Raw genomic sequence first — 22,537 nt, 5'->3', positions numbered from 1 at the left:
GCACATTTTGCAATATTCTAAGTACATAGCCCAGGCATCACGGGCTCGCTATTTAGACACCCGGCAAGTTTAGCACTCACCATAATCATATTTACTATTATAAAAATGTCATTACCTTTTGTTGTCTTCGTCAGAATACACACCCAGGACAGCTACTTCAATAACAAATGTTGGTTTGGTCCAAAATAATCCATCGTTATATCCGAATAGCGGCGTTTTGTTCGTATGCGTTCCAGACACTATCCGAAATAGTAAAGAAGTGTCACGCGCTTGGCGCAATTCGTGACAATAAAATTCGAAGTATTCCATTACCGTACATCGAAGCATGTCAACCGCTGTTTAAAATCAATTTTTACGACATTTTTCTCGTAGAAAAGCGATAATATTCCGACAGGGAATCTCCTTTTCGGCAAACAGAGGAAAAAATCCCAAAGGCGGGGGCGGTCGGGGTCACGCGCATAAGCTAGTGTCTCTTGATGGGCCACTTGAGAAAGGCGATAATGTGTTTCAGCCTGGGGCTGGAATGATGACATTCTGTTTTTTCCCGGGCTCTGAGCGCCTATGGACGACGTGGGAAGTGTCACGTTAGAGCAGAGATCCTTAGTAAATGATAGAGATGGAAAATAAGTTCAACAAATGGTCAGACAGGCCACTTCCTGTAAAGGAATCTCTCAGGTTTTGACCTGCCATTTGAGTTCTGTTATACTCACAGACACCATTCAAACAGTTTTAGAAAATGTAGGGTGTTTTCTATCCATATGTAATAAGTATATGCATATTCTAGTTACTGAGTAGGAGTGGTAACCAGATTAAATCGGGTATGTTTTTTATCCAGCCGTGTCAATGCTGCCCCCTAGCCCTAACAGGTTAACACTTTTTTGGTTACTACTTGATTCCATATGTGTTATTTCATAGTTTTGATGTATTCACTATTATTCTACAATGTTGAAAATAGTAAAAATAAAGAAAATCCCTTGAATGAGTTGATGTCCAAACTTTTGACTGGTACTGTACATGTAGGTAGGGGTAAAATGACTATGCATAGATAATAAACAGCAAGTAGCAGCAGCATAAAAAAATGGGGGTCAATATAAATAATCTGGGTGGCCATTTGATTAACTGTTCAGCAGTTTTATGGCTTGGGGGTAGAAGCTGTTAAGGAGCCTTTTGGACCTAGACTTCGCGCTCCTGTACCGCTTGCCATGCAGTAGCAGAGAAAACAGTGGCTTGGCCCCAGTGATGTACTGAGCCCGAACGCACTACCCTCTGTAGCGCCTTGCGGTCAGATGCCGAACAGTTGCCATACCAGGTGGGGATGCAACCAGTCAGGATGCTCTCAATGGTGCAGATGTAGAACTTTTTAAGGATATGAGGACCAATGTTCCTTCAAAAAATAATTAGGCACTCAGCAAATTTCAGATCTGCTGAGCGCAAACTTGGACGTTGTGAACATTTTGTGTAACTTCCAGCGTGTGTTTACTGTGAACACTGAGGCTGTACCCGCTTTAGTTACAGTTTTACCAGTGGCCAAGTAGGCTACTGTGGCTATTTGATCATAATGTAGGCCAACCAGAGTGGCATACCATCAAAAACAATGGAGAATACGCATCCCATAACATTTTAACATGGAAATAACCGTTATATCATTCAGCCTACAGTAGCAGACAATGTGTGGTGTTCAATGTAGGCCTACATTCCATGAGACTTTTGATAATAACATGCAGGGATTGACATGAACCTGTTTATCTATGTAACGGCTGTCTATGGAAGAAGTGGACCAAAATGCGGCGGAGTTAGGGTTCGTCATATTTAATGTCACGAACACTATGCATTTACAAAAACAACAAAAACTGACTGCCAACACAGTCCTGTCAGGTGCAACCACATTGACAAGCACAATTACCCACGAAACACAAAGGAAACGTAGGCAACTTATGTGTGACTCCCAATCAACCACAACCCTCTACAACTGTGCTTGATTGGAAGTCACACGGCCAAAATCAATGAAACAATAAAAAACACACACTCCCTTCTGCCACGTCCTGACCCAACTACACCCTCTACTGGTCAGGACGTGACAGTACCCCCCCCTCAAGGTGCAGACCCCGGGATGCACCTAAAAAAAGAACACACAAGAAAATCCCCAACAAAAAGGAACACCTAAACAATAAGGGAGGGAAGGGAGGGTGGCTGCCGTCACCGACGGCACTGTGCTACACCCTCCCTCCCCAACCCACCTATCCTGGAGGTGGCTCAGGTGCAGGACGTGGACCTCGCTCCACCTTCGGCGTCGCCCACTTTGGTGGCGCCGATAGCTGCGCCGGGCAGACGGGCCACTCGGGCTGACCCTGGCAGACAGACCACTCGGGCTGGGCCGGAGGACTGGAGGGCCACTCGGGCTGGGCCGGAGGACACGAGGGCCCCTCGGGCTGGGCCGGAGGGCAGGAGGGCCCCTCGGGCTGGGCCGGAGGGCAGGAGGGGGCCGGAGGGCAGGAGGGCCCCTCGGGCTGGGCCGGAGGGCAGGAGGGCCCCTCGGGCTGGGCAGGAGGGCCCCTCGGGCTGGGCAGGAGGGCCACTCGGGCTGGGCAGGAGGGCCACTCGGGCTGGGCCGGAGGACAGGCAGGGCACCCTGGCAGATCCTGGCAGGCGGGCACCCTGGCAGATCCTGGCAGTCTGGGCACCTCTGGCAGCTCCGGGCAGTCTTGCCACTCGGGCAGTTCCGGGCAGTCTGGCCACTCGGGCAGTTCCGGGCAGTCTGGCCACTCGGGCAGTTCCGGGCAGTCTGGCCACTCGGGCAGTTCAGGGCAGTCTGGCCACTCGGGCAGTTCAGGGCAGTCTGGCCACTCGGGCAGTTCAGGGCAGTCTGGCCACTCGGGCAGTTCAGGGCAGTCTGGCCACTCGGGCAGTTCAGGGCAGTCTGGCCACTCGGGCAGTTCAGGGCAGCCCTGACGACTGTTGACTGGCGGGCAGCCCTGACGACTGTTGACTGGCGGGCAGCCCTGACGACTGTTGACTGGCGGGCAGCCCTGACGACTGTTGACTGGCGGGCAGCCCTGACGACTGTTGACTGGCGGGCAGCCCTGACGACTGTTGACTGGCGGGCAGCCCTGACGACTGTTGACTGGCGGGCAGCCCTGACGACTGTTGACTGGCGGGCAGCCCTGACGACTGTTGACTGGCGGGCAGCCCTGACGACTGTTGACTGGCGGGCAGCCCTGACGACTGTTGACTGGCGGGCAGCCCTGACGACTGTTGACTGGCGGGCAGCCCTGACGACTGTTGACTGGCGGGCAGCCCTGACGACTGTTGACTGGCGGGCAGCCCTGACGACTGTTGACTGGCGGGCAGCCCTGACGACTGTTGACTGGCGGGCAGCTCTGGCGACTGTTGACTGGCGGGCAGCTCTGGTGACTGTGGCAGTTCCGGGCAGTCTGGACACTCTTGCAGTTCCGGCTCAGGATTCACCAGGCTGGGGAGACATAACGGAGCCCTGGCTCTGGGCACAGGCCCTTGACTCACCAGTCTCGGAAGACCCGCTGGAGGCCTGGTTTGAGGAGGTGGCACATGAGAGACCAGGGTGGAGAGACCCACTGGACGACTGGTCTGCGGAGGAGACACGGGCTTGACCAGGATAGGGAGACTCACTGGAGGACTGTTCCGTGGAGGAGGCACGGGCTTGACCAAGATAGGGAGACCCACTGGAGGACTGGTCTGTGGAGGAGACACGGGCTTGACCAGGATAGGGAGACCCATTGGAGTACTGGTCTGTGGAGGAGACACGGGCTTGACCAGGATAGGAAGACATGCAGGAGGCTTGGTTCTGGGCGTAAGCACAGGACGTGCAGGGCTGGGAAGACATACAGGAGGCCTGTTTCTGGGCGCAGGCACAGTCTTTACCAGACAACCAGCACGCACCTCAGGCCGAGTATGGAGAGCTGCCTCAGGTGACATCATTCCCACGACACGCTCATTAGGGCGAATGCCGTACTTAATGCACCATACTAGCAGCTCTCTCATCTCTCTCTCTCCTAATTTCCCCATTAATCCCGTCACAGTCTCTGTCTCATATCCCTCGCTCACCTCCAATGTCTTCCCGACTGGCTCTGGTTCCGACCTCAGCTCCACCGACTGTCCCGTGTGCCCCCCCAAATTTTTTTTATTGGGGCTGCCTCTCGCGCTCGTTGCGCTCTCTCTCCTCGTAATTGCGCCTCTCCGCTCTCACCGCTTCAATCTCCCACTGCGGGAGGTGATATTCCCCAGCCTGAGTCCATGGTCCCTCTCCGTCCAGGATCTGTTCCCAAGTCCATTGGTCCATAACGCTATACTCCTGCTGCTCCTTCCTCTTCCGCCGCTTGGTCCGGGTTTGGTGGGTAATTCTGTAACGGCTGTCTATGGAAGAAGTGGACCAAAATGCGGCGGAGTTAGGGTTCGTCATATTTAATGTCACGAACACTATGCATTTACAAAAACAACAAAAACTGACAGCCAACACAGTCCTGTCAGGTGCAACCACATTGACAAGCACAATTACCCACGAAACACAAAGGAAACGTAGGCAACTTATGTGTGACTCCCAATCAACCACAACCCTCTACAACTGTGCTTGATTGGAAGTCACACGGCCAAAATCAATGAAACAATAAAAAACACACACTCCCTTCTGCCACGTCCTGACCAGTGGGAGGGGTCAGGACTGGAGAAGATGGTATTGTTTCATTGATTTTGCGGTGACTCCAATCGCACTAGAGGGTGTGTGATGGGAGTCACACATAAGTGCCTACGCTTTTTTCGTGGGTAAGGCTGTCAATGTGGTTGCATGACAGGACTGTGTTGGCTGTCAGTTTTTGTTGTTTTTGTGACAATCTACTTGTCCTTCAGACTGAAGATGTGTTGTTTCATGCAAGAAACCACTTTACAAAATAAAATGCATTATTATCCCCCATACCACTATTACAGTGACTCAGACAAATTATGCTACCCTTTGCCTATTGGATACTTAGCTTATTCAAGCCTGTCTCAAAATACAACACTGCCCCTTTAAGACAAAAGAGGGCTCTTTATCTGACTTGCTTTTCAAAGATGTCTAGAAATGTACACGTTTGTGCTCTTGTAGTCAGCTCTTACTGACTACAAATTTATAACTGGGCTAATAACTCACTAACTAGCAAAGGATATGAACAAAATGTGCACACGTGGTTGCATGCAGCTCTTGCTTTGATCTCAAAACAAGCTAATCTACTCACGACCATAGCTGTACACAGTCCAGTTCAAAGTAAGTGGCACAGATCCATATATGGCAATGGTCTATTTGCATATAGGCTTACTGCAGCTCTGATTGGTTATGCCACACAAGTGAAGAGTATGGGCTGAGTCGTGTGCAATAGAATCTACTCCGATGTGTTCTGCCTACAACAAAATATCTTGCATAGTTTGTTTTGTTTCGGTATGTTGCATTGAAAGTGGATAATATTGCGTTGATTCAATCACAATTGCCACAGTAAAGGGAACTGTTGATAGTGGTAACTAACAGGGAAAACTCTAGGAAGTTGAGTGAAGTTCATGGGTTGATATTTCTTCTCCACTCTGCGTGGCAGTCTCGGGACTACTGTGCGCCCGTGCTCAGCACCCATGCCAAATCTTTGTAGTCTCCTGAGGGGGAATAGGCGTTGTCGTGCCCTCTTCACGACTGTCTTGGTGTGTTTGGACCATGATAGTTTGTTGGTGATGTGGACACCAAGGAACTTGAAGCTCTCGACCTGCTCCACTACAGCCCCGTTGATGTGAATGGGGGTGTGCTCGGCCCTCCTTTTCCTGTAGTCCACGATCCGCTCCTTTGTCTTGCTCACATTGAGGGAGAGGTTGTTGTCCTTGCAACACTTCTGACCTCCTCCCAATAGTCTCACGTTGTCGGTGATCAGGCCTACTACCGTTGTGTCGTCGGCAAACTTAGTGATGGTGTTGGAGTCATGCTTGTCCACGCAGTTGTGGGTGAACAGGGAGAGAAGAAGAGGACGAAGCACGCAACCCTGAGGGGCTCCTGTGTTGAGGATCAATGTGGCAGATGTGTTGTTGCCTACCTTTAGCACCTGGGGGCGGCCTGTCAGGAAATCCAGGATCCAGTCGCAGAGGGAGGTGTTTAGTCCCAGTGTCCTTCGCTTAGTGCCCTCAAAGCTCATCACTATGTGTCTATGGGCACTATGACACTATGTCTTCCATAACTCAGACGCGGGCAATAAATACAGGAGCATCATGGCTAAAACGAACAGACTGGCCAATTTCACAATCCCTGAATTCATTAGATTACTGCTGACTGTTTGAAATGCTGTGTATTTGACCGTTAATTGTACAACAAAGCTTATTCAGAGAAAACATTAAACAAATCGAGATATCAGTATATTTTGAATCGCCCATAAGTTTGAAAAAAAAATCAGGTTATGATTTTTAGGCCATTTCTCCCAGCTCTCAAACAAAGTTGAATTAACACAACTGCAGAGAGGTGTAGGTGGGCCTGGGGAGGTCTAGAGGTTAGGCCGCTGCCTTCAGAGCTCAAATAACATGTTGCTGTGGACTCTAATCTGGCCCATGCCCTTTTGACACAAACCCTCTTTCAACGTTCCTGTCTTTCTCTCACTGTCTGAGGTATAGAGGTTCGTGACCTGTGATGCATTTCCTTTTTCAGAGCTGCTGCTGGATGACTTCCTGTTGACGTACCTAGTGTTCATGACGACCAACGACCTCTGTCAGGCCCTGCTCGGACAATATCCTTCACACACTGCATGTGTGTCTGTCTGTCTGTGTTTCTGTGTAGTGTGTATTGTCCTTAACTTGTCCCACCTACAGCAGTAAGCGTGTGCATGGTCAAGGTCAGGAGGATGGAAAGGAGGCCCTCTATAGGAAGAGGAAAGTACTACACCTAGTTGCTCACTGGACACGCCTATATAAGGACTTCCTACGAGAGGACGAACACATCAAGGCATTCATGAAGGTAGGAGGAGACACAGAGGTTTGGTAACCAGTGTGTGAGGGTTGTCGTGGGGATTATCTAGTGTAACCCAGGTAATAGCTGCCTAGTAACAGGAAGGAAAGGAAATATATTCTGCATGTCAGTGACAGCGATAACTTACCGTAATTTCCGGACTATTAAGCGCACCTGAATATAAGCCGCACCCACTGAATTTTTTAAAAAGTATTATTTTGAACATAAATAAGCCGCACGTCTATAAGCCGCAGGTGCCTACCCGTACATTGAAACAAATGAACTTTACACAGGCTTTAACGAAACACGGCTCGTAACAAAAATAAATAGGCTTTAACGAAACACGGCTTGTAACAAAAAATTAAAAATTAGCAGTAAACAGTAGCCTACCAAGAAAGTCATTGGTCACCATCTTCCTTCTCCTGTGCACTGAAACCATCTCCTTCGGTGTCGGAGTTGAATAGCCTCAGAGAATAGCCTTTTCATTGTCGCTCTCGTCACTTTCATCCGGAGGCAAATCCCCTGCTGAGCCCTCTTCAACACGCAGCAGTCCAGCCTTTCGAAACCCGTTGATGATAGTGGATTTTTTGACAATGCTCCACGCTGTCAGGACCCACTGGCAGACTTGACCATAAGTTGCTCTTCGCATGCGGCCCGTTTTAGTGAAGGATTTCTCCCCACTTGTCATCCAAGCCTCCCACTGAACACGGAGCGCCACCTTAAATGCACGATTTACACTGATGTCGAGTGGCTGCAAATACTTTGTTGTGCCCCCAGGAATCAGGGTGACAAAATGACTACCGTAATCAGAATGATGGGAAGTTTGAGAGCGCTCGATTGAATCTAAACAGTAAACAAAAAAGTTGTTTGACCTTAACCCGTTCGGCAATTTCATTGGTCTAATGAAAGCTTCATGCCGCCAAAAAACTGAGCACATCTGGGACATTGGAGGAAAAAAAATTTGAAAGCGGGAAAAATCCATATATTAGCCGCGTCATTGTTTAAGCCACGAGGTTCAAAGCCTGGGAAAAAAGTTGCGGCTTATAGTCCGGAAATTACGGTAAGTGTATGTGAGCTTGCAGCTTTGTTTTCTCCCTAGCACATGTTTGCACATACATTTACAATACTTAAACCTAAATATATCTCTAAGTGGTGTGTGTGTGTGTGTGTGTGTGTGTGTGTCAGACTCTCTCCAGGTGTGTGTTAGAGGATCTTTATGAGTTTCCGTCTCTGGAGAAAGACATGAAGGAGTTCCAGAAGCTTCTACGACGTAGACAGTGAGTGTGTGTGTGTATCCGTGTGTGTGTATGTACAGCACAAGGACGCCATTGTTTATGAGACATGAGCACAGCCTACGGTTTGTCTGTGGGGGGATAGAGGGGGGTGGGATAGAGGAAACGGAAGCTTCAATTCTCAAGTAAATCTTTATTTATGAACAAGCAAATATGGAGTTGTTTGTTTATTTGTTTCTCTGTTTGTTTTTGTTTCAGCACAGTGGATGAATGTCCTCCACAACAAAAGGTGAGAGGGATGGAAGAAGGCCGAGGGGAGCGAGAGAAAATGGGGGGAGAGATAATTGGTAGACGAAAATGATCTGTCACTGCCAAGTTAAAGGGATACTTTGGGATTTTGGCAGTGAAATCCTTTATCTACTTCCCCAGAGTCAGATGAACTCATGGATTGCATTGTTATGTCTGCATCCAGTATGAAAGACGTTCGAGTTAGTTTTGCGAGCAACCGCTAACTACCGTTAGCACAATGACTGGAAGGCTATGGTGTATACTAGCATGCAAGCAGTTACCATAGACTCCCCCAGTCATTGCGCTGACACTAGTTAGAAACTTCCTTCAAACTGCATGCAGAGACATAAAAATTGTATCCACAAGTTCAATCTGACTCTGAGGAAGTATATAAATGGCTTCATTGCCAAAATCCTAAAGTATCCCTTTTATAATCTAATGGTTTATGTCCCACTGTCCCCTTCTCCCTCTCTCCATCCCTCTCTCTATCCCTCTCTCTTTCTTTCTCCCTATCCCTCTCTCCTTTCTGTCTTCATCCCTCTATTTCTCTGTCTGTCTCTCCAGAGTAAGCCTCTGTTCCAGCAGCTCAGTTTAAAGGAGAACAGTCTGCCACTCCGCTTCCCTCGGGCTGACACCAAAGAGGGTGAGAACACACACAAGTGATGCTGTGATTGTATGTGATTGATATGATTTATTGAAGTGTCATACACTTAGCGGTGCCCAGCCCACAAGACACTACTAAACAGAGTGACATTTTCTTTGTAATCAAAACAACATTTTCCAAATGATATGCATACAATAATCACAGCCTGTACAGCTATCTAGCCACACTACACAACCAGCTACCATCTAGCCACACTACACACAACCAGCTACCATCTAGCCACACCACACAACCAGTACATTTCTCCTTCTCCTCCAGGCATTGTGAAATAACTGAGCAATCTCAAACACGCCCTGTCTGAATTCAAGACTCTGCTCGTCCCGTAAGCAGAATACTTCAGGTTTATCACCAACATTTTTACTAAAAAGAACATGTCTCAGATCGCCATCCAGAGGGCAATAAAACACTAAATGGATTTCCTTTTCGATTTGCCCAAGTTCACACAGTAGGCAAATTCTCTCTTCGGACAATCTGTTAAATGACGTGTCTCTGTAGCCAGAGCGAGGGTGCCGGATCTGAGTGGTGCACAAACGGACGTTTGGTTTTTTGTTAGGTTCAGGAGGATATATGGTTCAGGGGTGTAGTTCTCGTTGATAAGAGTGTACGTTCTAAGTTTAGGTTTAAACCAAATATAAGCTGCCCATTTTTCCTTGTGGTTTTGTCCTTGATTTGGTTGACACCACATGCTAATTTGTTCCTGAATATACAGTGGTTTGCGAAAGTATTCACCCCCCTTGGCATTTTTCCTATTGTGTTGCCTTACAACCTGGAATTAAAATAGATTTTTGGGGGGGGTTGTATCATTTGATTTACACAACATGCCTACCACTATGAAAATGCTAAATATTTTTTATTGTGAAACAAACAAGAAATAATACAAAAAACAGAACCTGAGCGTGCATAACTATTCACCCCCCCCCCCCCCCAAAGTCAATACTTTGTAGAGCCACCTTTTGCAGCAATTACAGCTGCAAGTCTCTTGGGGTATGTCTATAAGCTTGGCACATCTAGCCACTGGGATTTTTACCCATTCTTCAAGGCAAAACTGCTCCAACTCCTTCAAGTTGGATGGGTTCCGCTGGTGTACAGCAATCTTTAAGTCATACCACAGATTCTCAATTGGATTGAGGTCTGGGCTTTGACTACGCCATTCCAAGACATTTAAATGTTTCCCCTTAAACCATTCAAGTGCTGCTTTAGCAGTATGCTTAAGGTCATTGTCCTGCTGGAAGGGGAACCTCCGTCCCAGTCTCAAATCCATGGAAGACTGAAACAGGTTTCCTTCAAGAATTTCCCTATATTTTGCGCCATCAATCATTCTTTCAATTCTGACCAGTTACCCAGTCCCTGCCGAGGAAAAACATCCCCACAGCATGATGCTGCCACCACCATGCTTCACTGTGGGGATGGTGTTCTCGGGGTGATGTGCTGGGTTTGTGCCAGACATAGTGTTTTCCTTGATGGCCAAAAAGCTCAATTTTAGTCTCATCTGACCAGAGTACCTTCTTCCATGTGTTTGGGGAGTGTCCCACATGCCTTTTGGCGAACACCAAACATGTTTGCTTATTTTTTCTGGCCACTCTTCCGTAAAGCCCAGATCTGTGGAGTGTACGGCTTAAAGTGGTCCTATGGACAGATACTCCAATCTCCGCTGTGGAGTTTTGCAGCTCCTTCAGGGTTATTTTTGGTCTCTTTGTTGCCTCTCAGATTAATGCCCTCTTTGTCTGGTCCCTGAGTTTTGGTGGGCGGCCCTCTCTTGGCAGGTTTGTTGTGGTGCCATATTCTTCCCATTTTTTAATAATGTATTTAATGGTGCTCCGTGGGATGTTCAAAGTTTTTGATATTTTTTTATAACTCAACCTTAATCTGTACTTCACAACTTTGTCCCTGACCTGTTTGGAGAGCTCCTTGGTCTTCATAGTGCCGCTTGCTTGGTGGTGCCCCTTGCTTAGTTGTGTTGCAGACTCGGGGGCCTTTCAGAACAGGTGTATATATATATATATATATATACATATGTGTTATATATATATATATATATATGTATGTGTATGTGTGTATATATATATATGTGTGTGTGTGTGTGTGTGTGTGTGTATATATATATATACACTGCTCAAAAAAATAAAGGGAACACTTAAACAACACAATGTAACTCCAAGTCAATCACACTTCTGTGAAATCAAACTGTCCACTTAGGAAGCAACACTGATTGACAATACATTTCACATGCTGTTGTGCAAATGGAATAGACAACAGGTGGAAATTATAGGCAATTAGCAAGACACCCCCAATAAAGGAGTGGTTCTGCAAGTGGGACCACAGACCACTTCTCAGTTCCTATGCTTCCTGGCTGATGTTTTGGTCACTTTTGAATGCTGGTGGTGCTTTCACTCTAGTGGTAGCATGAGACGGAGTCTACAACCCACACAAGTGGCTCAGGTAGTGCAGCTCATCCAGGATGGCACATCAATGCCAGCTGTGGCAAGAAGGTTTGCTGTGTCTGTCAGCGTAGGGTCCAGAGCATGGAGGCGCTCCCAGGAGACAGGCCAGTACATCAGGAGACGTGGAGGAGGCCGTAGGAGGGCAACAACCCAGCAGCTGGACCGCTACCTCCGCCTTTGTGCAAGGAGGAGCAGGAGAAGCACTGCCAGAGCCCTGCAAAATGACCTCCAGCAGGCCACAAATGTTCATGTGTCTGCTCTAACGGTCCGAAACAGACTCCATGAGGGTGGTATGAGGGCCCGACGTCCACAGGTGGGGGTTGTGCTTACAGCCCAACACCGTGCAGGACGTTTGGCATTTGCCAGAGAACACCAAGATTGGCACATTCGCCACCGGCGCCCTGTGCTCTTCACCTATGAAAGCAGGTTCACACTGAGCACGTGACAGACGTGACAGAGTCTGGAGACGCCGTGGAGAACGTTCTGCTGCCTGCAACATCCTCCAGCATGACCGGTTTGGCGGTGGGTCTGTCATGGTGTGGGGTGGCATTTCTTTGGGGGGTCGCACAGCCCTACATGTGCTCGCCAGAGGTAGCCTGACTGCCATTAGGTACCGAGATGAGATCTTCAGACCCCTTGTGAGACCATATTTTTGTGTGATTTTGTTGTCAGCGCATTCAACTATGTAAAGCTAAAAAGTAATTTAATAAGATTATTACTTTCATTCGGAGATCTAGGATGTGTTGTTTAAGTGTTCCCTTTATTTTTTTGAGTCTAAACAGTGTGTATATATATATATATATATATATATATATATATATATATATATATATATATATATATATATATATATATATATATATATATATATATATATATATATATATATATATATATATATATATATATATATATATACACACTCAGATCATGTGACAGATCATGTGGCACTTACATTGCACAAAGGTGGACTTTATTTAACTAATTATGTGACTTTTGAAGGTAATTGGTTGCACCAGATCTTATTTAGGGGCTTCATAGCAAAGGGGGTGAATACATATGCACGTAACACTTTCCGTTTTTTAAATTTTTTATTTCACTTCACCAAGTTGGACTATTTTGTGTATGTCCATTACATGAAATCCAAATAAAAATCTATTTAAATTACAGGTTGTAATGCAACAAAATAGGAAAAACGCCAAGGGGGGTGAATACTTTTGCAAGGCACTGTACACGGAGTATACCAAACATTAGGAACACCTTCCTAATATTGACTTGCACTCCCCCTTTTGCCCTGTAGTGTTTTTAAAATTGTAGAACTGCATTTATTTTTCTGGACCCCAGGAAGAGTAGCTGCTAACTTGCCAGCAGCTAATGGGGATCCATAATAAATACAAATACAAACACAATCCATGTCTTAAAGGCTTAAAAAGCTACACTGATTGAAGTGGTTTTAACAGTGACATCATTTAGGGATCATAGCTTTCACCTGGATTCACCAGGTCAGTCTATGTCATGGAAAGAGCAGGTGTTCTTAATGTTTTATATATTCAGTGTATCCTGCAAATCAGTTTCACAAAAAATGGATAACAATTCTCCATCCCACAGATGGTTATGAGTAAGGTCCCAGTCAAACACTTTTTTAGTGATTCTGTGTTCTGGCATATTTATCAGTCTGTTCCATAGACGCATCATGTCACCTTTTGCCTAACCACACATGGTGGGGGTGCCACAGGGTTCAATTCTCGGGCCGACTCTCTTCTCTTTATACATCAATGATGTATACGTATACATCAATGATGTATATCTCTACTTGCACATTCATGTTCGGCACATCTACCATTCCAGTGTTTAATTGCTATATTGTAATTACTTTGCCACCATGGCCTATTTATTGCCTTAACTCCCTTATCTTACCTCATTTGCACTCACTGTATATAGACTTTTTTTCTTTTTTTCTACTGTATTATTGATTGTATGTTTTGTTTATTCCATGTGTAACTCTGTGTTGTTGTATGTGTCGAATTGCTATGCTTTATCTTTATCAGGTCGCAGTTGCAATTGAGAACTTGTCCTCAACTAGCCTACCTGGTTAAATAAAGGTGAAATAAAATAAAAGAAATCTCCACAGGTGGCAAGGTTTGGAGTCAGTTTGATACCATTCCGCTCCAGCCTTTACCAAGAGCAGGTCCCCCCCAATTAAGGTGCCACCAACCTCCTGTGGTGCACACCAAGAAAGCAGCAGATTGCTCTGTTTTAAACATTGTTGCAATTAGTACCTACTTTGGAACCCCAAACCCCAGCTGCATAGTCCATCCCTGGACACACACAGCAGTTTTAGCTGAAAATAAGCACAGTAACCAAGATCATTTTGTTTAACACTGACCCCAAAGCTACACCGGCAGAATCTGCTAGTGATATTATGGCATCTTCAAAGGGAATGTGTTCATCCAGAATGAAACCAAGGACCTCTATACCAGGTAGTGTCAGAGGAAGGCCCTAAAAATTGTTTAAGACTCCAGCCACCCTAGTCTTAGGCTGTTCTCTCTGCTACCGCACAGCAAGCGGTACTGGAGCGCCAAGTCTAGGTCCAAGAGGCTTCTAAACAGCTTCTACCCACAAGCCATAAGACTCCTGAACACCTAATCAAATGGCTACCCAGACTATTTGCATTGCGCCCCCCCCCACCTCCTTTTACACCACTGCTACTCTCTGTTGTTATCATCTATGCATAGTAACTTTAATACTCAACCTTCATGTACATATTACCTCAACTAACTGGTTCCCCCAGCACACTGAATCTGTACCTTTACCCCCCTGTATATAGTCTCGCTATTGTTATTTTACTGCTGCTCTTTAATGACTTGTTACTTTTATTTCTTATTCTTATCCATATTTTTTTAACTGCATTGTCGGTTAGAGCCTCATAAGTGTTTCACTGTAAGGTCTACACCTGTTGTATTCGGCGCATGTGACTAATAAAATTGTATTTTATTTGATATTTATAGAGCCGAGTGTACAATAATGGGGTTGGACCAAAACAACGGTTGTGTGCACTTCACTGCACGCCTTTCTTTCTGAAATGAATAATCTGGGTCTTTTCTTGATTTATCGCCAGTCTCAATTTAGTACACCATAGTTTAACAATATTCAACATATTCTGGAGGTCATCTAATGTCTCGGCAAGGACAACTGCACTACATGACCAAACGTATGTGGACGCCTTCTCGTCACACATCTCATTCCAAAATCAAGGGCATTAATATGGAGTTGGGCCCCCCTTTGCTGCTATAATAGCATCCACTCCTCTGGGAAGGCTTTCCACTTGATGTTGGAACATTGCTGTGGGGACTTGTTTCCATTCAGCAACGAGTATTAGGGAGGTTGGGCACTGATGTTGAGCGATTAGGCCTGGCTCGCAGTCAGTGTTCCAATTCTTCCCAAAGGTGTTCTGTCGGGTTGAGGTCAGGGCTCTGCAGGCCAGTCAAGTTCTTCCACACCGATCTCGACAAACAATTTCTGTATGGACCTCGCTTTGTGCACGGGGCCATTGTCATGCTGATACAGAAAAGGGCTTTCCCCAAACTGTTGCCACAAAGTTGGAAGCACAGAATCATCTAGAATGTCATTCTATACTGCAGCATGAAGATTTCCTTTCACTGGAACTAAGGGGCCTAGGACGAACCATGAAAAACAGCCTCAGACCATTATTCCTCCACCAAACTTTAGTTGGCACTATGCATTCGGGCAGGTAGCGTTCTCCTGGAATCTGCCAAACCCAGATTTGGTCGTTGGACTGCCAGATTGTGAAGCGTGATTCATCACTCCAGAGAACGCGTTTCCACTGCTCCAGAGTCCAATGGCGGCGAGCTTCCTCCGACACTTGGCTGCTCGGCCATGGAAACCCGTTTCATGAAGCTCCCGACGAACAGTTATTGTGCTGACGTTGCTTCCAGAGGCAGTTTGGAACTCAGTAGTGAGTGTTGCAACCGAGGACAGACAATTTTACGAGCTCCAGCACTCGGCAGTCCAGTTCTGTGAGCTTGTGTGACCTGCCACTTTGCAGCTGAGCCGTTGTTGCTCCTAGACGTTTCCACTTCACAATAACAGCAATTACAGTTGACCGGGGCAGCTCTAGCAGGGCAGAAATTTGATGAACTGACTTGTTGGAAAGGTGGCATCCTATGACGGTGCCACATTGAAAGTCACTGAGCTCTTCAGTAAGGCCATTCTACTGTCAAGAGGATGGCTGTGTTCTCAATTTTATACACTTGTCAGCAACAGGATGAAATAGCCTTTTAAACACCTGTCAGCAACAGGATGAAATAGCCTTTTAAACACCTGTCAGCAACGGGATGAAATAGCCAAATCCACTAATTTGAAGTGGCATCCACATACTTTTGTACATATAATGTATATCATCAGCATACAACAAGATGCCCAGGAATATATCCACAACTTCATCACCAGGTTTAGCATGTTTGATTTGTAGGGCTAAATCATTAACATATATTGCATATAAAGTATATGAGAGTAAGTCTTCCTGCTATACACCGTAAAGGGTTGGAAACCAGCCAGTCCTGAGGTCATTGAGCTGATCACAGTAAGACTTTGATGGGATCATAGAATCCTCCATCAATTCCCTTTTGAATTGTCTAAAAGCAAGGAGATCTCTATTCACCCAATCAAAAGCCTTCTGAAAATATGTTTTATGATGTGTTAACGCTATGTGTGTGTGTGTGTGGGTGTGTGTGTGTTCCAGTGCTGTGTCGTGTGTATGTGAGTGCTGACTCGTACCTGTGTGTTTACACACACTCTTTGCTGAGCGTGGCAGAGCTGCTGAGGATTGTGGGTCAGAAGATGGACCGACCAGAGGAGGACATGGTGCTGGTGACACACACACCTACTGGAGGTACACACACACACACACCCACTGAAGGTACACACACACACTGAAGATACACACACACACACCCACTGAAGGTACTCACACACACACTAACACACTGGACACACACACACTCCTTTTCACTCTCCCCACTTTTCTCTCTCACTCTCCCCCTGTAGAGAGGAGGATGTTACAGGCTGGTCAATATGTGTATTCGGAGACTTTGACGCCACAGAGCAAACTGATGGTCTGTCGGAGGGACCTCACACATATTATGGTAATTAACACCCAGATTACGGTTACGAATAATTTGATTGTGGTAATTCACTGACAAATGGTATTTATTTTTTAAACAAAGGCTTTAGGAGACCTTGATTCAGCTTACCTGGGGTGGGGTGTGTTGCACTACTAAATCAAATCAAACTCAAGCTAAGTATTTGAAAGACAAAAAAACACTAACCTACTCTTAACATACGTGTGTGTGTGTGTGTGTGTGTGTGTGTGTGTGTGTGTGTGTGTGTGTGTGTGTGTGTGTGTGTGTGTGTGTAGGCCCCTCTAACAGACAGTGAGCTGAGTAGGAGAACAGTGAGGTTGCTGGGTATCAACACCTGGGATATGGCTGCTGTTCTCACACAACTGGACTGGAACCTCTTCAACTCCATACACGAGGTAACACACACACACACACACACACACACACTGGAGGAACTTTACTACACACTCACGCATACACATACACACTCAACTCTGTCTTCCCCCCATGCAGCAGGAGTTGGTGTATTCCACAATGAGCTGTAGTACTGGAGGCAGCCACCGGGAGGGGCTGTCTGTATTGCTGCAGCGCTGTAACGAGGTCCAGCAGTGGGTTATGTCTGAGGTCCTGATGTGTGTGTCACTCAACAAACGAGTCCAGCTGCTCAAGAAGTTCATCAAGATTGCAGCGCAGTAAGAGAACACACACACTTTAGACAATCAAAACACACACACACACACATGGACACACACACACACAACTAATCCCTGTTTTGTGTTATGAAGCTGTAAGGCCCAAAGGAACCTGAACTCAGCGTTTGCCATCATCATGGGACTCAACACAGCAGCCGTCAGCAGACTCAACATAACCTGGGAGGTAAGTGTGTGTGTGTGTGTGTGTGTGTGTGTGTGTGTGTACTCTGACGGTGTATATCTGTTCCATACGTTTACTTTCAGAAAGTTCCGGGGAAATTCAAGAAGATCTTCTCTGAACTGGAGCTGATCACAGTAAGACTCATTATCATTGGTTTAAAATAATATTCATCCTGAATATTGGTGGAAAATAGTTAGGTCATGAATTAATGAACAAAATATTCTGAGACTATTGGTGTATCAGTCTCTAGGTTCACATCCACTTGACCCTAAGCCTAACCTCTAACCCCTAACCTTACCCTGACCCCTAACCTCTCCTCGTTCTCTCTCCAGGACCCGTCTCTGAACCATAAGGCCTACAGAGATGCCTTCAAGAAGATGAAGCCTCCTAAGATCCCCTTCATGCCTCTGCTGTTGAAAGACATCACCTTTATCCACGAGGGAAACAAAACCTTTCAGGACAACCTGGTCAACTTCCAGAAACTGGTGAGTCATGACATGTCTGTTGTTTGTCTGAACGTTTGTCTGTCTGTCTGTTTAATAACCGTTATCATGGTGACTGACTCTCTTCTATGCCCCGACCCCTCAGCACATGATCGCCGACACAGTGCGTCTGATTCGCCACTGCCAAAGCGACCAACTCGGTATGTTGTCTCTGTCTCTCTTTCTGTCTCTCTTTCTGTCTGTCTGTGCCTGTGTGTTTGTAATGTTGTTCTGTTCAGTCTCTGCTGGTGAAGTCATACAGCTTCAGTGTTTTTGTGTGTGTGTGTGTGTGTGTGTGTGTGTGTGTGTGTGTGTATCTGTCTGTATCCTAGGTAACGAGGTGGTGGGGAGCGACAGTGCAGAGGTCAGGGCGAGCGTTCACTACCTCCACATCATCGACAATCAACAGACACTGTTCCAACTGTCACACAAGCTGGAGCCTCGCGCCTGAACACACACACTCCTAGAGGACCTTCACAGAAAATACACTTGGTGTTGAAGGTGCCATGCAAGCCACCAGCTCTTAGCCAATCACAGTTCAGCATCCTGATTCTACACCTGCTTCTACATCTGCATTGCTTGCTGTTTGGGGTTTTAGGCTGGGTTTCTGTACAGCACTTTGAGATATCAGCTGATGTAAGAAGGGCTTTATAAATACATTTGATTTGATTTGATTCAGCCAGCCAACCACAGAGCTGCACACTGAGGCGGCGTTCAGACTTAAAATGTATATCCATCAACCTGATTCAGATTGTTTTTCTGTGAAGGTCAAACTTTGACAGACGACAAAGACCATGGAGAAGACAGACGGCCATTCGTTATTGTTCTGTCATGAATACTATTTTTAAGCTACTCTCAAGAGGAGTTTGTACAGCTACTGAGATTGTGTGTTGTTCTGTTTCTGGTCTTAAGTTAACAATTAGTTTCATTGTATTAATTATCCACAGTAGGGAAACAGTCAAGAGACTGCAGATAGTAACTGTTAGTATATGACTGGAAGTCATGCAGTAGACGTACAGTAGATGTATACTGTATGTGTTCAGGCCACATGGTGAGATATGCCTCTGGATGACACAGTGCCAAATGTCCGGATGAGGGAGAGATGCCATATACAGATTACACACACATCCCTTTTTATTTGTACCTGTAGAAACCACAAAGCCCTCATCATTTCTGGTCCTGTCATACCATAACACAAAGGTCCTACTATTACACATTCTTATTGGACGGGTATTATAGAGATTATTATTATTACATTGTTATTACACTTTTACTGACTGAAGAGCGATAGATATGCTGTTTCAATGCCTGTTACACACAGATTTCACTAAGCAACATGGCATTGGTTCAAACCTAGTCAATGCATTCAACACTGATCAAGTACATCACTGTTAAGGCCTGGTGTATTCACACTGACTGATCAAGTACATCACATGACGCTAAGGTACAGTGTTCAGGTGTGTAGAAGCAGGGCAGTAGTGCTATATAACTATTTATTGTAATATTTAGTTTGTTTCTCTATAGAATGTGACAGTCCTGTGTGCCATATCACACTGGAGCTGTATAAAGACAGACCTCGGTAAAGATTTGCAGGACATATGTGTAAATACATTGAACTGTGTCCACGAAGGTTTGCTGGTTGAGCTGAAACGCTGGAATGTTTAAAACAGGAGACTAGGGAGTGGAGTTGGTCCAGGGATTGTTACTGTCCTATGTGATTTCAAAATGAGGGGAAAAGAGAGAAAAAGACCAAGAGGCAGAGGGGTGTTGTTTTCTTGCCATGATGATGTAAAGTTCTGTTTTAAAGAATGTTGTTATGTTGCATGACGTGACAACCCCACCAGATCACAATGCAAGATGACACTAAGAGTGTGTCCCAAATTGCATCCTATTTCCTATATAGTGCATTACTTTTGACCAGAGCTATGTGGCCCTGGTCGAACATAGTGCACTATATAGGGAATAAGGAGCTCTGGTTAAAAGTAGTGCACTATATAAGCCAGGGAATAGTGTGCCATTTCAGATTTGCTCTAAGGCTTTATACCACTGTAATATTGTTGATTTGTAAATATGCATAATGTTATTATGATGCTTGAGATGTTATTATTTATCTGTTTTAAAGGTAGGCCTACATTCCACAATATGATGTCTTCATACACAGCGGGAGAAAGAAAAGAGCAGAGCAGTATGTTCCCCGTCCCTAACTGCTGAAGCCACACGTCTTTTCTAAAGAGAGGTTTACTACGTCAAAGTTTTACTGGCGATTATGAATAAATTAGAGCTTTTATGTCATATTAAACATTGTGTCAATGGTCACTGTCTCTGAATATTATTAGAGAGGAGGACGAGAGGATGGAGGAGTAGGAAAGAAATGATAGAAGAGAGGAAAGAAAATAATAAAATAACAAAACAGCTGTTTCTCATTTTCACTTCTCATTAAGCATGAGGTGACATCACTGCCTCCCTGTGCATACATTACAAACCCTATAATTTATGTCAGAGGAAGACGAGTCTTGAGCTCAGCGGGCTAATTGGTGGTGGTGGGCGTGGAGAAGGGGGAGTGACAGGAGAGGGAGAGTACAGCTTCTGCAGGGGCCATTCAGAATGTGTAATAGGCTATGGAATTTAAAAATAATAAAGACAATAATACCATCATCATGAGATTATACATATTTGTTGAAGCATATACAGTGCATTTGGAAAGAATTCAGACCCCTTGTTCTAAAATTGATTAAATTGTTTTTTCCCCCTCATCAATCTACACATAATGACAAAGCACAAACTGGTTTTTAGAATTTTTTGTTAATGTATAAAAATATTTTAAAAATGCAAATGTACATAAGTATTCAGACCCTTTACTCAGTACTTTGTTGAAGCCAGCTTTGTGGCAGCGATTACAGCCTCTAGTCTTCTTGGGTATGACACTACAAGCTTGGCACACCTGTATTTGAGCTCTCTCAAGCTCTGTCAGGATGGATGATGGGGAGCGTCGCTGCACAGCTATTTTCAGGTCTCTCCAGAGATGCTTGATCGAGTTTTAAGTCCATGCTCTGGCTGGGCCACTCAAGGACATTCAGAGACTTGTCCCCAAGCCACTCCTGCATTGACTTAGCTGTGTGCTTAGGGTCGTTGTCCTGTTGGAAGGTGAACCTTTGCCCCACTCTGAGGTCCTGAGCACTGTGGAGCAGGTTTTCATCAAGGATCTCTCTCTGTATTTTGCTTCGTTCATCTTTTCCTCGATCCTGACTAGTCTCCCAGTCCCTGCTGCTGTAAAACATCCCCACAGCATGATGCTGCCACCACTATGCTTCACCGCCGTAGGCATGGTGCCAGGTCTCCTCCAGACATGACGCTTGGCATTCAGGCCAATCTTGGTTTCATCAGACCAGAGAATATTGTTTCTCATGGTCTGAGAGTCCTTTGGGTGCCTTTTGGCAAACTCCAAGCGGGTTGTCGTGTGCCTTTTACTGAGGAGTGGCTTCCGTCTGGTCACTTTAACATAAAGGCCTGATTGGTGGAGTGCTGCAGAGATGGATGTCCTTCTGGAATGTTCTCCCATCTCCACAGAGGAACTCTGGAGCTCTGTCAGAGTGGCCATCGGGTTCCTGGTCACCTCCCTGACCAAGGCCCTTCTACCTCGATTGCTCAGTTTGGCCGTGTGGCCAGCTCTAGGAAGAGTCTTGGTGGTACCAAACTTCTTAAATTTAAGAATAATGGAGGCCACTGTGTTCTTGGGGACCTTCAATGCTGCAGAAATTTTTTGGTACCCTTCCCCAGATCTGTGCCTCGACACAATTCTGTCTCGGAGCTCTACGGACAATTCCTTCGACCTCATGGCTTGGTTTTTGCTCTGACATGCACTGTGAACTGTGAGACCTTATATAGACAGGTGTGTGCCTTTCCAAATCATGTCCAATGAATTGAATTTACCACAGGTGGACTCCAATCAAGTTGTCGAAACATCTCAAGGATGATCAATGGAAACAGGATGCACATGAGCTCAATTGCAAGTCTCATAGCAAAGGGTCTGAATAGTTATGTAAATAAGGTATTTATGTTTTATATTTTTTATAAATATGCAAACATTTCTAAAAACCTGTTTTCAGGTTGGGGTAGATTGATGATTTTTTTTGTTTATCAATTTAGAACCAGGAAAATTGTGGGAAAAGTCAAGGGGTCTGAATACTTTCCGAATGCACTGTATGATATAACATAAATGTGTTAAATTTTGTCTTAATGTAGGAAAATCCTAAACATGTAGGCGCCAAATGTTTCCAGATTTGCTATTACTTTGTTGCAGACACTGCAGTACAGTAGTTGGATTTTAAAGGACAGATCCTTGAAAAGGCCATTTCTCGGGACAGATTCTGCCACACCTACATTGTCTTTTTGCCGCGAAACTGGGGAGAGGGCGGGACTCGGGCTGTTCCATTATGTATC

The 22,537-nt window shown here is 45.5% G+C and overlaps 1 protein-coding gene across 4 annotated transcripts in view; it reads left to right on the top strand.

Moving 5' to 3' along the window:
- LOC106588797 (rap guanine nucleotide exchange factor 5) overlaps positions 1-20,413 on the top strand; it is a 57,090-nt gene extending 36,677 nt beyond the window's left edge. For all 4 annotated transcript variants that reach the window (XM_014178231.2, XM_045709509.1, XM_014178230.2 and 1 more), the window contains 14 exons: positions 6,680-6,758; positions 6,835-6,985; positions 8,162-8,253; positions 8,467-8,497; positions 9,061-9,139; positions 16,364-16,513; positions 16,669-16,766; positions 17,039-17,158; positions 17,256-17,434; positions 17,528-17,618; positions 17,699-17,749; positions 17,948-18,100; positions 18,204-18,258; positions 18,430-20,413. In XM_014178231.2, the coding sequence (XP_014033706.1) occupies positions 6,680-6,758; positions 6,835-6,985; positions 8,162-8,253; positions 8,467-8,497; positions 9,061-9,139; positions 16,364-16,513; positions 16,669-16,766; positions 17,039-17,158; positions 17,256-17,434; positions 17,528-17,618; positions 17,699-17,749; positions 17,948-18,100; positions 18,204-18,258; positions 18,430-18,548 (1,448 nt within the window). In that variant the 3' untranslated portion in view covers positions 18,549-20,413. The remainder of the gene's footprint in view (positions 1-6,679; positions 6,759-6,834; positions 6,986-8,161; positions 8,254-8,466; positions 8,498-9,060; positions 9,140-16,363; positions 16,514-16,668; positions 16,767-17,038; positions 17,159-17,255; positions 17,435-17,527; positions 17,619-17,698; positions 17,750-17,947; positions 18,101-18,203; positions 18,259-18,429) is intronic.
- The last annotated feature ends 2,124 nt before the right edge of the window (positions 20,414-22,537 follow it).

The sequence above is a fragment of the Salmo salar genome, chromosome ssa27 (genome assembly GCF_905237065.1).
Source record: "Salmo salar chromosome ssa27, Ssal_v3.1, whole genome shotgun sequence".
NCBI lineage: Eukaryota > Metazoa > Chordata > Actinopteri > Salmoniformes > Salmonidae > Salmo > Salmo salar.
The sequence above is the reverse complement of the archived record's forward strand: the minus strand, read 5'-3'. Positions and strand labels throughout refer to the sequence as shown.